The sequence below is a fragment of the Mesoplodon mirus genome (genome assembly GCF_964341445.2).
Source record: "Mesoplodon mirus genome assembly, chromosome: 2".
Lineage (NCBI taxonomy): Eukaryota > Metazoa > Chordata > Mammalia > Artiodactyla > Ziphiidae > Mesoplodon > Mesoplodon mirus.
Genome location: NC_138977.1, coordinates 12,601,838 through 12,619,759, shown reverse-complemented (window position 1 = coordinate 12,619,759; position 17,922 = coordinate 12,601,838). Strand labels below are relative to the sequence as shown.

The window sequence follows — 17,922 nt, the reverse complement described above, 5'->3', positions numbered from 1 at the left end:
AACTAAAGGGACAACTTGTGGAGCAAACACGAAAAGTGGGATGTGACCGCACAAAATGTGCGGGTAGCAGTAAGTTTCCAGAATTAGGCAAGAATTTTCTGTTTGAGTCAACTGATCCACTACCAGGTGGTAAGTTCATTTCCTTTTTCTTTTTTGATCTTTCTCTTCGCTTAGATTTCTCCTTTTCTGAAAACATAAAATTGAGGTGCCTTTTCTACCCTTTCCCTCCTTCTGTTCCCCCATTTTTCCTCTTCTCTCAGTCAGGTCCTCCGCCCAGGATTGGGAGACCCGCCCCCCGCGGAAGGCGGAGTGACGGGGCGGAGCGAACAGAAGTGGGCGGGCCCTCCCCTGTCGACGTGCTGACGTCAGAGGACATCCGGTCCGGCTCCTAGTGCCTGGAAGCAGCTCTGTCCGCCTTCTTAGGGGCTTAGTAGCATTTTTTTTCCCCCGGAATCGTGGTCCTCGAATTAGATCTGCAGCCGCCGCGGGCGGGCCTCACGCCATTCCTTGCCCCTCGGCCCCCGGAGTGAGCCCGGCTTCCCCGCGAGGGTGAGCGAGGTCGGCCCGGAGCGCGCGCGAGGGAGGGTGCCCCGCGGGCGGGGACGGCCGTCGGTTCCCCGAGTCGCGTGGCACCTCCGCCGACTCTCCCCTGGGCTCCCCCTGCACCCCGCTGGGTCCTCCGGCTGCAGGCTTTGCCTCCAAAGCCGCAGTGGCCCCGGGCCTGTTTTCTCATTTCGTGACACGGGCCACGTCCTGAAGAAGTGGGAGCGTTCCTGGAGAAGGGCTTAAACCCGTATAACGCTAAGACATAGAATTAACTCTTTAAGTTTACAAAACAAACTAGAGGGGAAAAAATGAGGCTCAACTTTCCCAGAGGGTTCTCCCCGGGGGACGCAGAAAATTCAGCCGGTGATCACCCTGTGATTATTTTTTTAGTTCCTTTGGCGAGGGCAGTACACAACTTTTCACCCTGTAAGATTTGTCATCGTAAATACCGGAAGGGTGACCTAGTGGACTTGGACGTTACTCCAGGTAACCACCCACTAAACCTCCTTGTCTGGTTTGTTCATATTTTTAAGTCGCAACTAACCACCGCGCGGTTTTTTGATTGGGCGTTCCAACATCAGAGTTGAAACCCGGAAGGTAGGACAACTTTATGAGTGGCCTTAGTATTGTTCCAGGTACAAGCTGGTGTATGATTTTGCTGTATTGTAATGAGAAATGTGAGTGTCAAGGTGTGCTTTCATGGAACTCTCTCCCTGTATCATGGACACGACTTTGGTTTCTTTGAATATTTTTGTCTTCAGGAAGGTTGTGTGTCAGTCACCAGTGAAACTTAAAACCGTGCTTGGAGGTTTGGAATTTGTAGATCTTGGATAGAGCCTAGAAGTCTAAATCTGTGCTTTTAGGGAATTCCACAGTTGATTTTTGAAAACCACTCTTAGAAAAGACTTTTTAAAAAATACATGTATTTTGAAGAATATTAAGAAATCTGAGATTCTGTTTCAAAGCAAGCACATGGACTCATTCATTCGTGTATCTCTTCATTTGTTAAGGCTTAATTTATGCCAGGCAGGGCTGGGAAGCAAACATTGTCAAGAAAGATAGGGCTGGAACCCTCAGGGAACTTGTGTCTTCAGATGGGATGAAAAGCCAAATAAAGATATGTTATTTAGTGAAAACCTTGTTTTTCTAAATGAGGTAGTTCTTTCAACTACCTGATAAAAGCCAGTTTTAAAGTCCTTATTTTGTTATGTGTGGTAAACACATACTGTTAAATTTGAGCCCTGTTAAAATTACATGCTCACTGCAGGTAAAAGTAGCGGGAAAGGCAGCTTTCAGGGAGTCAAAGCTACTCCGATGCCTTTAATATCTTTTCGGAGAGGGTAGTTTGGCTTTGTAGTTAATGTTGTCATTTGACTTGACTATTAGATGTTTTATTTAGGTATTACATGGGAGAAATTAGACATACTTGAAGACTTGGCAGCATCAGGTCATCTGAATATATAGCTTTAAAAAGTGATATAAACTGGGTAAATAATATACTTTTAAATGATTCTTGTTACTTATATATTCCTAATAATTTTTTTTCACTTGTTACAGAGTAATTTTTAAAGAATATTGAATATCAGAGAAAATTTTTTTGCTCTGTGGGAAAGAAAACCATTTTGGCTGTTAGGATAAATCTTCTTGATGTTTACATTTTTTAGAACTGTTTGGTAATACAAATAAGTGCCTTATTTTAAAAGCCATCTATTTGGGATGATGTGTGCTAAATGATGCATAAAGGCTTAAAATGTGCTTAACCATCGAAATAGCAGGGTTGAGTTTAAAGTTTAATGAGAATTAGAAGATTTCATTCTGCTATTCCTTAGTTTCTTTAAAATAGCAAATGCAACAAGGCAATTATATCTTCTCTGTTTGCTTGTGTAGAAAGAAGGGGAGATGCCTAAAAAAAAGACTGGTGCGAGGAAGAAGGCAGAGAATCGCCGGGAACGTGAAAAACAACTAAGAGCATCAAGAAGCACTATCGATTTAGCTAAACACCCGTGCAATGCTTCAATGGTAACAGTTTTTTTGGTTATCAGTTGAAAAACTATATAAATCTATGTTAAAGTCATGTCTGTTGTTTTCATTAACACTGAGTAGTGGTGAATTTTGTTTGATTTTGTTATTTCTGAAACCTGTCATATTACCTTGGCTACTGTTGGTGACAAATAGATATGTATTGAACAGGAATACATACTAGGAACTGTGTGACATTCTCCAGCTTCTCTAACCTAGTATGCCTTCCTCAGTTTGTCCTATTAATTGGAGCCTTTTCATCCTAAGTCATCATTACCTCTTCCCTTCCTTTGACCATATTTCTCTGAGTTGTCCCGTATCTTCCTGTTTCCACGCCTCTCTACTTTTTCTGTTCCCACTCCTCTTTTTTTTTTCTTTTTTGATTTCATTGAACACATATGAAATGCTTAATGTGACTTAATTCCTCATATGTATATTGTGTGCCTACTCTGTGCCAGGTGCTATTTTAGGCACTGTGGGGAGTACGTAGCTGAATGACACAGTCCTGGTTTCCACAGGCTTATAGCTCAGTTGTCTTCTATATTAATGTTTATCAATGACAGAAATCCAACCTAAGTAACTTCAGGGAGAAATAGTTTATTGAATAAGTAATGGGCTAACTTGTGTAGTTGGGAAGGGCATGGATGTGGCTGGGATGCAGGGACAGCTGGAACCTGAAACAACTTGTAGTTCTGTCTTTTACTTTCATTTAGTTCCATTTTCTCAGATTGTTTTAGTCCATTTTGGGGGGTTCATAGCCACTGGGTCCATAGCTCCCATGTCTCACATCACATATCGTTGCCCTCAGAGAGGGAAAGAACTCTGATGGGTTGGGCTTGGGTGGGTGCCCAACCCAGGATTAACCAGCATGTGTACTGGGTTGGTGGGGGGGTGAGGGGGAGTGAGATTACATAGCACAGACAGGACAGTGGGGACTCCCTCGTCCATGTCGGGGTGATTTCTAGAGAAGAGAAGGAGAACAAAGAAATGACTCGTACATAAATATATACAGTGAGGGCTAGACTTTGGTAAGTGCTGCAGAACAGGTACAATTAGGATTAAGGTTCATTAGGACTGAGGTGATCAAGGTGAGTGTGGGGATGGGGTGCAGTTCACAGAGGAGGTGGGATCATCACCAGGACTTCCAGTAGGTAAAGAAGTGAGGGGGACTTTTCAGGGAAAAGTATTAGAATAAGTAAGGCATGGAAAAGAAGAAATACAAGACATATTTTGAGAATGGCTGACAAATAGTGACTTGAATCTAAAGAGAATAGGCCGGTGAGGTTTGAAAAGTGGTTAGAGACCAGATTGTGGAGAGCTTTTTAATACCATGTTTAGAATTCTGGATTTTCTGTGAGCTTCAACATACTGTGTTCTCTACTGTTTCTTGTGTTCATTCTGTATTATTTTTCTGATTGCTTAAAAAAAAATCCAAAAAACAGACCACTACTGTATTTAGCCTCTTTTGTGAAAAGGCCACTTCTTTCTCTAGTGTGGTATGCCCGAAAACGTACCTTTGTTTTTAAAGTATGTATAGATGCTTGTATTCATGGGTGGAATTGGAGGGTGTGGGCAAATGTCACTTAAATTTTCACATGAAAAACGGTATTCTTTATAATTCTAGTAACTTTGCAGTTTTCAGCCACTAGAAAAATTAATGTTATGTTTTTATATTTTACAGGAATGTGACAAGTGTCAGAGGTAAATTTTTATTTATTTCTTTTTCTATCTATATGTAATAATATAGACTGACCTTTTATCTGATATTGACTAAATTTTAAAATTTTCTTTTACATCACAAGACGGCAGAAGAATAGAGCATTTTGCTATTTTTGTAATTCTGTACAGAAGTTACCAATTTGTGCACAGTGTGGTAAGTATATGATCAAAACACATGCTTTTCTTTTATCAAACATTTGTTTGGCATTTAATCAGTTTGAACCTGTGGGTTCATCATTATCATTTACAGTAATGTTATACCTTACTATTAATAAGACTACATAAAATGTTATTTGGCCTATCAAAAAAGTGTCAAGTCTTGGTTTTGTCTCTTTGACGTAATGCTGGAAAATAATATACAGTTTAGATAAAGGTACCACGTGTTGTTTTAAACATGGAAAGATTAGATTTCAGACTAATAACATTTGGTGATGCTGCATTTTTATTTATACTGTCTTAGTCTTGTCGATATCCTTTGTTTACTTTCCTAAATTTTGATTTCTGCTGATACTGCCTGCAGTGTGTTAGGCTGTTGAAAATAATTTTATTCCACATTTACCTGGTGCCAGTTTTTGTGATCAGTTGTTTTTCTGTTTGGTTCTTAGCGTATGATTCTTGAATTTCCTCACATGTATTCCCAAGTGAGTGGAATAGAGTTCCTAAGCCACTTACCTAGTTCCCAAGTATAAGTGGAAACTTTTATTCAGAGTAAATGATTATTCAGAGTAAAACTAAGTAGTAGTTCATAGAACAACAAGATCCATGTTTCCCAAATAGTCTTCCACAGAATACTTGAGATATTAGTAGGTATTTCTTAAAGCAGAGCATACGTTTGAGACACGCTGCATGTTTCATTCCCTCATTCCCACCTGGGAGAGTTCTTCTACCTATGTATGTGTTAAAGGTTCTGAAGACCTCCAGTAAAGAAACCTGATTAATTGTCTTTACTCCAGATTTGTCCCCCAAACTTTTATTTGAACAAGTATCCCCTTTGCTTATAGGATAATAGTTTCAGGTGAAACACAGTTTGAGATATGCTCATTTAAATGTGTTTATGCATGATAACATTGGAGAAAGTTAGGAAGTATTAGGGCCACACCCCTGAATGTTTCTAGTGTAGTTCTAGCTTTCAGAGACGGTTTTGAGGTCTGTAGTTAATGGAAAAGAGAACACTGGCCTAGATAGACCAGTCATTTGCCAGTTTTTATATCCTTATTTACAAAAGACAAATGGATGTAGAGTGAGAAAATAGACTGTGGAGAAGATGGAGATAAGCTGTCGCTAGGCCCTTCCCCTGTTTTCAGCGTTTGTGGTGCTGTGCACGGATACGCTTCCCACTCGCTGATTCTTGTCCTTAGTGTTGGACAGGGAGCCGCTGGGGGGCTGCTGTCCCTCATTTCCTGTTTCTCTTCCCATTTCCTGTTGTCTAGCTTTGTTTCTTAGGTAATCAAGGTAGTGGAAAACTGAGCATCTTCTGTTTCTTTCGTGTTCTGCTTTGTGGAGTCTGAGATGCGTGATTAATATGTCACCACCATTAATCCTCTCACAGCATGTGATCAGTGAATTTCCTGACAGTGTTTCGGGTTGGTAATTCGCTGCTAGATAAGAGCTCTTGTGACTGTATTGAGATTTTTAGCTTTATCACTATATTCCTGATTTTTGTGCTCATTTGGGCACTATTTGACAATTCTTTTAGAAGAATGTTTACCCGGAGGCTAAGTTTGTAAATTTTTAACTATGGTTAAACATAAAAAAATGAACCAGATAATTTGCATAATTATTATTTGATTTGCTTTGGTTTGATATGTTCTAGGGAAAGCAAGAAGCAGTAACTTCAAACAGACTGCTTTTATTGTGAATTATAAAATATAAAATTCACTTTTAAAGCATATCATTTAAAAATCTCCCTGAATTCATCTGAAAATTCACAAGATTTTTAACTGCTTTAGTGATTATTAGATTACAAAGTATAACCTTCAAATTTTGATTTTAGTACAAACATGAATTATCATGTAAGTTCCTAATCTCAAAAGATCTGACTCAGGTAATGAGGTCTCAGTTATATCCATTTTCTTTTTTCAGTTATATAAGCAGTAAATAGTGCTGGTTTCTCTTTATTTTCAAATTATTTCCATAGGAACTTGGGCTAGATACAAAGAGGAATTAGTGAATATTTGTATGTACTACTTTGCAAGACTAATAGTGAAAATTTGTTTCTTTGCTAGGGAAAACAAAGTGCATGATGAAGTCTTCTGACTGTGTCATAAAACATGCTGGTGTCTACAGTACTGGCCTTGCCATGGTGGTAAGCTTCTTGTAGTTATCTTTTAGACCAGTAGGTTTCCAAGGAGAAGGAGAAGGCATTCTGACCAATATGCAGTTATGTTTTTCTAAATGTAATCAGTCTGGAGTTATCTGGATTATCTGTGGCATGTTTTTGTATGGTTTTCACTTATTACCCACTTGTTTTTGACTGCTTTCTTCTTTCTTATTGGGAAATGTATAAGGAAGGGAAACTCATCTAATGTTGACCTAAACAACATTCATTTGTTAGTCATACCTTTCTAATATATCTTAATTAGACATCACAAAATACTATTTACTATACTGAAAGTGCTGCTAAACTAAGATTCAGTCTTTTGGTTAAATAAGCAACGTAGTTCCAAAAGAACCTAGAATTAATTGTTTTTTTAAAGCTTTACGTTTCAAAAAAGAGTACATAGTTAACACAGAATTATGCTCTTTACTACATGAGGTTACATGTAGTTCATTACATGTTGTTATCTCTTTGTTACATGTAGACGTTTCAAAGAAAATTCATTATTTTAAATAATAGAAACAGTTGCATTGTGTGAGGCATTTTGCTCGTTTTCAAAAAAATGTTATCCTTTTGACCAGTTTTACTGTATTCTATTTTGTGAATTTATTCTTAGGTCCAAATGTCAGTCCATGAGGAAAGTAATATTTATAGTAGAATATTCATAATTTTCCAAGAACACGTAATTTTCCATCATGAGGCAGACCTTTATATTTTTCATGAGTGGCTATCTTATAGAAGAGCTGGAATTATTCATAATCATCTTGTGAAAATTCTTTAAGTATAGGATCGTCAGTGTTATCTTTATTCAGAAGCTGTTGTAATCTTCCTTGGTAGTTTGCTTATGTCTAGATTTATCAAATTATTATTTTTTTAATTCACTGAGTTGTATGAGTATGAATGATCTCTTATATAAAGAATACATTAAAGTATAATCATGCATCATTAGCTCTAAATTCTAGAAAAGTGATTTTTCTGGCCATCTTCTATTTGCTGATTAAGATTCCCTCTCCCCGACTCTTCCCCCTGATTTGCCCTGGGAGCCTGTGGTGGGCTGGATCAGTGTCTTACTTAGGGCTTCTTTTTGGGTTCAGCCACCCAAAAAGGACTTTGGCAAGAGACCTGATGATAGGAGGAAATTATGATCCGGGTGTTTATTCTCCCAGCTTACTCCCTACCAGCTTGTCCTGGTTTCGACATGGATTGGCCATCAGTTCCTCTCCATATGACCAGGTAGTCCTCTGCATACGGCTGGCCCTCTCTTGCGGTTGTAGGACCTCCCTCCCTTCCCTGCCCTTGGCCCTTCAGCCCTAGGGGTAGTATCTGCATCATCCCTGACGTTTTTTTGAAGCCCTTCCCTGTTCTTTGTGAATTCTCTCTTTAAACTCCCCTGGATTACCTAGTTTAATGTGTGATTCTTCTCTTGCTAGAACCCTGAGTAATCCAAGAGATAGATTCGAGGACTTGCTATCTACACTGGTAATCTATTTTTACAAGTCCCAAAACATTCTTCCCATTTGCTCTTTTCCACTTTTGTTACAGTGCCTTGAATGGTAGAACAGTGAATATTGAGGGTTAGAAGAACTGGATTTGAATCACAGCTCAGCTCTAATGTAGCTCTAGAACTTGGACTTAGTCTCAGGCCCCTGTGCCTCCTCACCTGTAAAGGAAAAGCCATCCAATTCCATTTCCTTAAGATTCTTTCTAGCTCTTAGTGTTCTGTAGATGTCATTGTGTTATTAAAGATGTGTGTAGTCTTACAGTCTTACCTTGACAGAGAATTGGAAAGTCTTACCCTGTCATTTAGTTCCAATTATTTTATTTTATTTTTATTTAACAAAGAGATATAATAATGATTTAATGCATAAGTTGCCTTAAAAAAGATGCTGGCAGAAGTTTAATATTTTCTCTCTGTTATTCTAGAAAAGCTATATATTTATTTTATAAATTACCCAGATAAGAAGGAACTTTCTTAAGTTAGGAATGTTAGTATTTGAAAAAACTCAATTTAGTTACCAGAATTGCTATAGACAGGAATGCTTAAATTATGGGCTCTAGACTTCATTTGATTTATTGTAAAATTCAGTTTTGGGGCAACACTGTCAGCTCCTTGACTTATTTTAATGATTAATATTAGCGTAAGTGTATAGTTTCCCTTCTGCTTCTTTTTCTTTTGATTTATAGATTTGTATATTGTAAATAGCTATTGGTGAAGTCGTTTGATTTTCAGGAAACACTCTTTAATTTTGGCTTAAACGGTACATTTTCTTCAATGAAGCCACTCGTTATCACTGAAGGTTGGTAAGTGGCTAAATGTATATAATTTTGGTGGTTGCCACTGCTTAAACTATGGCTGCAGCCAGGTGTGTCACAGGTTAATTTTTCATGTTCTTTGGTTGCAGGGTGCAATATGTGACTTCTGTGAAGCTTGGGTTTGTCATGGTAGGAAGTGTCTCAGTACACACGCCTGTGCCTGCCCGCTTACCGATGCTGAGTGTGTGGAATGTGAACGGGGTGTCTGGGACCACGGTGAGTGGTTACATACAAATGACGAGCTTTGCTGGAAGTGAAGGTTGACTTTGAAACGTTCTGGATGCTCTTTTTTTATGATTTTTTTTTAGGATACTATCAATCGTAAGTACTGGCACTGTTTTGGTTATCAGTTTAGTTGGAAAAGGGATTTATACCAGCAGTAACAGGCAATACTAGGATTTTTACCGAGGCAGGTGGGGAGGGGAGTTACAGGGGAGGAAGTGTCTCTGAGCACTGTGAGTATATACGGGTAGCCAGGGTACAGTGGGAGTTCACTCTTTTATGGTTCAATTTGTCAGTTTTCTTTGTAGCCTTTGCGAGAACAAAAACTGCCGTGCTATTTTAGTGTAAATCTGAAATAACTTGCCATCTTTTCTGAGCAGTTTTACAGATAAGTTTTTTAAATTAAACTTTATCATATTTACATTGGTGGGTTTTGTTCTTTAATCCAATAGGAGGCAGAATTTTCAGTTGTTCTTTTTGCCATAACTTTCTTTGTGAAGATGATCAGTTTGAACATCAAGCCAGCTGCCAGGTTTTAGAAGCGGAAACATTTAAATGTAAGTTTTTGTATATTAGATGTTCTTTATACCCAAGATTCTTCATCGTATAAGTGTTAAACTTAATGAAAAAGGAATCTAATTTTTCATGCGGCCTCTTATGGACTGTAATTTAATTCAATATCTATTTTCTGTTTGTAGAAAGAATTCAGAACACATATAGTCCATTTTTGTCCAACAGTGTGCCAGTGACATTTTGGTTGGGTCAGTTCTTCATTTTGTGGGATTGACCAGGCATTGCAGGCCTTGCAGCATCCCTGATCCTGAATAAAATGTCATTTTCACTTCCAAGTTATTGTAACAACTAACATACCCTCCCCCACCCTGTCTTCAGGTGTCCCCAGATAAGTGGTACACCCCTAGTTTGTTCCTGCTAGTTGGTTCCAATGACTCTTAGACAGGACTGTGCATCAGAAACACCTGTGGAGGTTTTTTTAAAAGTACAGGTGTCTAGGCCTCATCCCTGGAGATTCTATCTTTAAGTGGGTGGCAGGTGCCAGGCATCTGTATTTAACCTGCACACATAGCTCTCATGTATATTCTAGTTTGAGAACCAGTGTTTCATGGTATCATCTTTAGAGATAGATTGCATTTTATTTTATTTCTATTCTGTTGATTCTCAAAAGCTCAAGTTTTAGATTCAGACATTACTTGAATTCTACTTATTCGCCATATGTTTTTGGGCAACTTACCAAATCTTTCTAAACCTGAATTTTGTTATGTATTAAAGAAAGATGCTAATTTTTTCAAAGAGTTAATTGAAGTGAGAATCCATATAAAGCATAAGTATGGTACCTGTCACTTAGAAAGCCCTTATTAAATAGTAGATACCACTGTAGGAAAGACTGAAATTCCAAATTCACTTTCTTGAATTTGGTTCTTGTTCTGCTATGAAATGCTAATCCCTATACTCACCTATAAATTTAAAGTTGATAAGTCATCAGTCTAAGACACACATACACACACATATGTAATTCTTGTGATATTTATAAAGAAAATCTCAAAAGATTAAAGGAACAGCTCAGAGTAGTTAGCCTTTTTGAGCTGTTCCTAGGCTTCTGCAGAATGTATAATATAAAAATTGGGTTATTTTATTTGGGACTTGGGAACTTGTGTATTCCGTAGCGTTTAAACCCCAAAGACAGGCAACTGTAAGTGATAAGGCTATATTTCCATTAAGAAGTTTTAGTGATTCAGTAAAAGACAAAGGAAAAATAAAGACACTGAATAATTGAAAGGATTTTAAGATAAATTTATTACCATGCCTTTGATACCTCATATTAAAGTCATTCTCATTGCAGATTCACAGGTTTCCTTGGTTTACTGTAATTTATTGTCTTTCTTTCCTTTTTTTCATTGCTTTATTTTTTTCTTTGCCATTTTTCCTTCGCCAGTTGCCATTCACTACTTGAAATATTTTCTCTGAAACACTGTCCTAATCATACATACAAGTCCCAAAGATAGTTTGTTTCTATTCCCTTAATTGGTCATATCTCATCATTTTTGGATTTGACTGTACAACTATGAATTGGAAGATACGGGAATTCTATAAAATACTTCTTAACCTGTATAACCAGTGGGAAGTATGTTTTGAGGGGAAAAAAAACCAAAAACAAAACCCCTGTGTGTACTCTGCCTTTATTTTTTAAAATAATGAAAGTGGCCCGGGGACTTCTAATTTAAATGGCTTATTGTCAGCAGGCTTTGATGTATTCTAACCTGCTTTCTTTTAAAATACTCTGAAGACATAGAGATAGATTTAAAAGGAAAACCATTCCCCAGTCTAAAACTAGGAATGTCACAATATTTTTTAGAATCTGGGAGAAATGCATTTTTTATATAAGTTCAAGATTTTAACTCTTGGGGAGAAAAATAACAGGGCAGTGAAGTGGAGTGCCTGTGTGTTTTTGAGGTGTAATCAGGGGAAGAAGACTGGGAAGGCCACATCCCATCCTAGTGGTTTGGGTTCCCGGCGGTAAGGGTGAGGGTATGATAGACAACAATGAGTTTCTTGGGATTGTGTCATTGTGGCATGTCAAAGATTCAGGTGGTGAGGATGGGAGAGGATTCTGTATCAGAAATGCCTGGTGCACAGGGAAATTGGGTTGGGCACTTTGTACTTTCAGTCTGTGTTCTGGTTCTGCACTTGAAAGGGATTTATAGCATTTTGGTGATATATATCCTCTTTTGACTGAATGAAGAATGAACCTAATTACTCTCTAGGCATATCCTCAAGTAGAAATGATTGAGATTTCAGGTTTTTTCCTCCACAGACTGAAATAATATATTTATTATTGGAGTAATTTGGTATACTTATATATTCCTAATATATATATATATAGTAAGTACTCAGTTGATTTTTACTTTTATTATTAGCATGTAGGACAGGTAGTATAAATCCATCTGAAATAGCAGTGTCACTGTGGAAGGAAGCAGGATGGTTGGACAGAAGCAATAATAATACACATAATTGAGAAATCATCTTTGAGTTTTTAAAAAAATACTTCCCTGTTCAGATTGAAAAAGCTCCCCATGACCCAGGCAAACTTAAAAGAATCCCCAACTTAGAAACATCTGCAATATTTGAATTATAAAGATAGATTTCCTTTTGTTTTCTTTACTTTTTCAAAACCTCTAAGTAACTTGAAAGTTAATAGTTTATATTTAGACTATATCAGGGTAAGTCTTAGTTTGTTTTCTTGTTTCTATACCTCTCTTAATTATTTTTGTCTTCCATTTTTTGGCATATTCAATATGTGCCAGACAAATTGGCTTTTCTAAAATATTTGCTCTTAAGTTTAGGAGCATTATTTGCATTAATATTTGCATTAATTGTAGATAATGACCAAAATTAATGTGGCTTACTGACTAAAATAGAGATAAAATATTTTAGGATTTTTTCATCTGTTTTCCTGCCCACTTGAGTATTATTTTCTCTTCATAGTCACGCTTTTCCACCTGAAGTATTCTGTTCTCATATCAGAAGTTTGCAAAAAATGGCAATAGCCTACAACACGAGGAGAGAATATATATTAATAGAGACAGTTATTCTTTTAAAAATTGAAGTTATATCCTTTTCTTTTTGTCTGTGTTGGGTCTTCGTTGCTGCACGTGGGCTCTCTCTAGTTGCGGCGAGCGGGGGCCACTCTTCGTTGCGGTGCGTGGGCTTCTCATTGCAGTGGCTTCTCTTGTTGTGGAGCATGGGCTCTAGGCACACAGGCTTCAGTAGTTGTGTCTCGCGGGCTCAGTAGTTGTGGTGCACGGGCTTAGTTGCTTGTGGCATGTGGGATCTTCCCAGACCAGTGCTCGAACCTGTGTCCCAGGCAGGCTGATTCTTAACCACTGTGCCACCAGGGAAGTCCTGAACTGTTATATCCTTAAGTGAAGAGTCCAGCCAATGTCACTGAAAAAATGTTTTACCATTTCAGTTTCCTAAATACCATTAATGATGTTTGCCATCTCCTAGTTTTGGAGCAATAGAAGGAGATTGGAGAATAAAATAATGCTGTGTCTGTACAATTGCTGGATTCCTTGCATCTGGCTGGGGATTCCATCTCATTTTTTGTATCCTCTAGGTTATGAGACAGAAAAAAAAACCGTTGTTAATTGATCTAAGATAGTACATCAAGTATAAATCTGTGGAAAATAATGTTTTCATTCCAAGTTTGAAAATGGATATTATGTACTTTCCCTCACAGGTGTTTCATGCAATCGGCTTGGTCAGCATTCCTGTCTCCGTTGTAAGGTATACTTTTATATTTTTTAGTTTTAGATTTTGTTTTTAATCCCCATACTCATCCACCAGCTCTTGGATTATTTATAGCTATAACAAATCTACAAGGGTCCTTAAACATTATGTAATTTACGTCTTTTATTTTAGAGATTTTAAATGAAGTTGAGACAGCTTAGATACATTTCATAGGTCATCCAGTTGGCTTGTCTTAGAGTTAACTGGTGCATGTGTCTCCTGAATCTTAGCTCAGTGTTTTGGTTTTTTTTTTTTTTGCAGTACGGGGGCCTCTCACTGTTGTGGCCTCTCCCGTTGCGGAGCACAGGCTCCGGACGCACAGGCTCAGCGGCCATGGCTCACGGGCCCAGCCGCTCTGCAGCATGTGGGATCTTCCCGGACTGGGGCTCGAACCCGTGTTGCCTGCATTGGCAGGTGGACTCTCAACCACTGCGCCACCAGGAAAGCCCCTAGCTCAGTGTTTTTGTACCTTATGTTTATAGAGAACATTCTGACCAAAATGATGGGAGTATATTTTACCTTATGTCAAAATGCACTTGTTCGGTAGAGTTTGAGTACAGTGAAGATTTCCATAACGTTGTGTTTCCTTAGACCTTGTCTCCAGCATTTCCATTTGTCAAAGATCACTGAACAGATGCAGCTGATTCACTGCCTCTCAGAGTCATTTCTCTGGTTCCTACTAATACTCCAACCGTACATCTTAATCCTCCCCCAACTCTTCTCCAGTTCTGTCTGTGCTGTTTCCTCTGCCTTAGATCACTCTTCCATCTTTGCTTACCCTGCTGCACCCCCATTCTCCTGCAGATCTCGGCTAAGACTTCACATCTCCCAGGCAGCCTTTCCTGAGTCCTGGGTCTGGTTTGGCGCTTCTCCTCTTCACTTCCCTTGCAATGTGTAGTGTGTGTAGCTGCCTCTCCACTTGTCTGTGTCCCCAGTTAGACTGTGTGCTCTGTGCAGGTAGATGAGCTGGTCACCATTATGTCATCAGAGGCTTTGTGAATACTCATATTTACGAAGAAACGTGTCTACATATCATACCCTGCATATACTTTCTGTCTTGTGTTTAGGCCATAGTTCAGAAGAGTCCTGGCAGAGACCATTTCCTTTAAGGAATTGAAATCAGGAGCATGACCAGTCCCAACAAAACTCTTAATCTCTGCCCTAACAAAAGTATATCTTTAACTTTACATTTCCTTGAAATACTAAGTGATGTCTTCATATATTTTTTGAATTACATATTTAACGTGCTTATTTTTGTTTCTCCTGTATAGGCTTGTTTCTGTGATGATCATACAAGGAGCAAGGTGTTTAAGCAAGAAAAAGGAAAACATCCTCCCTGCCCTAAATGTGGACATGAAACTCAGGAAACTAAGGATCTTAGCATGTCAAGTAAGGCTCTTGTTAAAATACCACTGGGGTGGTTTTGCTTTCTTGCTTAGACAAGATTTATCTCTTTTTTCTCTCTTTCTATTTTTGTTTTTGCCTTTTCTTCATATTTGAAAAGATGAATGTGTTATCTTATGCAAATGGAATTTTATAGCCTTGGAAAATTTGTGGGTAAAATTTCTCAATTTAACTTAAGAAATATACCGCCATTCACTCTGATATTTGGCATTTGCTTCAGTTAATGACATAGTGAATACTGAAATTTAAGACCAAAAAGAATGATTTTTCTGGTTTTTCTGGTTCTTCTGAGGCTTCATTTTAAATAACTGAGTAGTAATAAATCCTCAATATTCAAGTGGTGGTAATCTTCAGTACTTGGAAGTTGGAATTCATTTTGAAGCTGTTCTTATGTGTGTGATATTTGAGCAGTGATGCTTATTACGTTATACATCACTACTGTAGGAAATTGTTTTACAGTTTTTATATAACTTTTCTATGAAGGAATGCAATTACTACAAACATGGCTACAGTAATGAAGCTCACAATTTTGTTAAAGAGAATTTGACTCTTTACCAAACATATAATGGAACCATAATTCTAAATGACTCTGACAATACTTTGTTTAATCAAAGATATAGTTATACAGTGAGGTGAGACATAATTTTTTATGCTAAACTTTGTTTTGCTACTAAGGCAGAAGAAATGACAGACTTTGTCTTCTAGGACATCTGAATTATAAAGTAGCTCTCTTGAGAAGAGTGTAATGACATGAAATCACCTGTTCTGTGATTTGAAAATGCACTTTTAATTGATCAAAGGGCATTTTAGTTTTTAACATACCTTATTTAACTTATGTATGGAGAATGCTATTATTCTTATTTCATTTTCCTACTTTGTCTAGATTTAATGAAATGACACTGTCATATTTATCATTTCTTATACATGATATGTATGTAGACTCTAAGTAGGATTGAACTGATTGTTGTTTCTAAGGTCTCCTTTCTTTCCAGTTAAATGTTAAGTGAGGAAATAAGGAAAATGTGACTTGACTTGAAATTCATTTGAGAGTAAGAAGCAGCCAATCAAGTTCATGTAACTTCATATATTGTAGAGGAAAATGAGGATGTAGAGAATTAGAGCTAATCAGGTGCCACATTCATATCTGTCTTTCGTAGCACGCTCCCTGAAATTCGGCAGGCAGACTGGAGGTGAAGAGGGAGATGGAGCTTCTGGGTATGATGCCTATTGGAAGAACCTTGCATCTGATAAGTATGGTGATACCAGCTACCATGATGAGGAAGAAGATGAGGAAGAAGCAGAGGATGATGAAGAGGAAGAAGATGAAGGTGGAAAGGATTCAGATGCTGAGTCATCCGATTTGTTTGCTAATTTGAATTTAGGAAGGACCTATGCCAGTGGCTATGCTCATTATGAGGAACAAGAGAACTAGGAAAGCTGCTTGCCCATTGGTGACCTTGTCTGAGGAGCTGGAATGTGTGTGCTTGATGAATCATGTGTGGATATACAGATGTACGTACTGTCACTTAGCCTTATGTGAAAGACTAGTCACACTTACTGGGGCAAGGAGTAGGGCATAGCATTTTAATAGGAACTGATAATCAGGCTTCTAGCATAAGAAAAATGAATTTCAAATGTAAGATGTTTATCGATCCAAGCAATTGAAGCATCATGGATTGGATTTTACTGGTTTCAGTAATCTAGTAGGTGTGCCAATTAAATACATATACAGGATAAAGGAATAGGATGGTAATATATTTGTTTCAGATTAAATTGCTGTTTTTATTAACACTGCTTAGAAAATCATGCTGTCTGATTTTGTAAAATGTAATGGGTAAAATGAATTATTGTAATTTTTCTTGTTTGTCCACAAGATAAAAGTCAGATGTTATATGCTAAATTTTCATTAAATATTCATGTTATCTTAAGTAGTTATATGTGCGTTTTAGCAACTGACTCATTCATTGCTTTCTTCACAGCGTGTGTCCTGAACAATACCTATTATTTATGCTTAAATGTATAGACAAAGGTGACTATATAGCCATTTTTCAGAATCAGTATTATCACACAGATGTTTTACCCAGGAAATTTCATTTCTCTTTGAATAAATTTAGTATCTCACTTATATACTTTTGATATTTTATTTGATTTCTTATTCTTAGTATTTTAAACCTATTTTGGAAAGCATTCCAATATTTTTATATAAACTGTTTCACTTTTTTGTCTAATATGCAAGATAGGTAGCAGAGATTAATAGTGTGTGATAGACACAAAGTGATGCAGCTGAACCCCATCATTCGTGGTAGGTGGAGAACAGACAGTTGCTGACACAGGTTCCAGTGGTTACAGTTTACACTGACAGTGAATTGGGATGGTGTGGTGGAAAGGAATGCATCATCAGACAGGCTGGCATTTGAAAAGTATGGAGAAAATTGTAGCCATATGGATAACAGGTCGGATGGCTATTGCTGAGCCATTTTTATTCCATAGAAACTTAAGGAACAGCTGAGGGCAATAACAGACAACAGAAAGCCAGGTGTGAAAGCCAGAGGGCCTCTAGATGCATTAGAAAAAGCTTTCATCTCTTGCAGCAGAACTGAGAAAACTGAGGACCAAGCCAGGAGTTAGTAGTCTGAATGGATAAACTTCAAAGACAGTTGCCCATCACGGCAGGTCTATTATGCAAAGGTCAAGGGACTGTCTGGGAATATCCAGGACCCTAACGAGTGAGATGGAGACATTTCAATGGATGCCGCTGAAGATTTTCACTCTGTAGACTCCTGAACTTTCTGAGCCCGCAGTCACAGCCCACTTCTCTCTCTTAAGGGCAAAGGCACCTCACCTACTCCCAAGCTAGATGATTGATGTAGAGGTCTCTTTCCCCAGGCAACCTGTGCCCCCTTGAGGACTTGCCCTATCTCTATGCCACTAGACCTAGAATTAGGGTTGAGCAACTGTTAATTAGGGTTAAGTAAAACTCAGCCAGAGAGGGGCTGGGCCTGATGAGACAGGAGACAGACTGTACCCCAAAGGAGCTGCAAGAATTGGCTTAGATGTATTGGGACAAGCAGGAGAAT

At 38.0% G+C, this 17,922-nt stretch overlaps 1 protein-coding gene across 2 annotated transcripts; it reads left to right on the top strand.

Moving 5' to 3' along the window:
• The first annotated feature begins 363 nt into the window (after positions 1–363).
• On the top strand, positions 364–16,972 carry ZNF330 (zinc finger protein 330). 2 transcript variants are annotated; one of them, XM_082611632.1, is made up of 11 exons: positions 364–549; positions 937–1,032; positions 2,434–2,565; positions 4,247–4,266; positions 4,368–4,438; positions 6,510–6,589; positions 9,004–9,130; positions 9,589–9,693; positions 13,392–13,438; positions 14,713–14,830; positions 16,003–16,972. In XM_082611632.1, the coding sequence occupies exons 3-11, from the start codon at positions 2,446–2,448 to the stop codon at positions 16,275–16,277; spliced, it is 963 nt and encodes a 320-aa protein (XP_082467758.1). In that variant the 5' UTR covers positions 364–549; positions 937–1,032; positions 2,434–2,445; the 3' UTR covers positions 16,278–16,972. The 2 variants fall into 2 exon arrangements, with proteins under 2 accessions (XP_082467758.1, XP_082467759.1); XM_082611633.1 differs by lacking the exon at positions 937–1,032.
• The last annotated feature ends 950 nt before the right edge of the window (positions 16,973–17,922 follow it).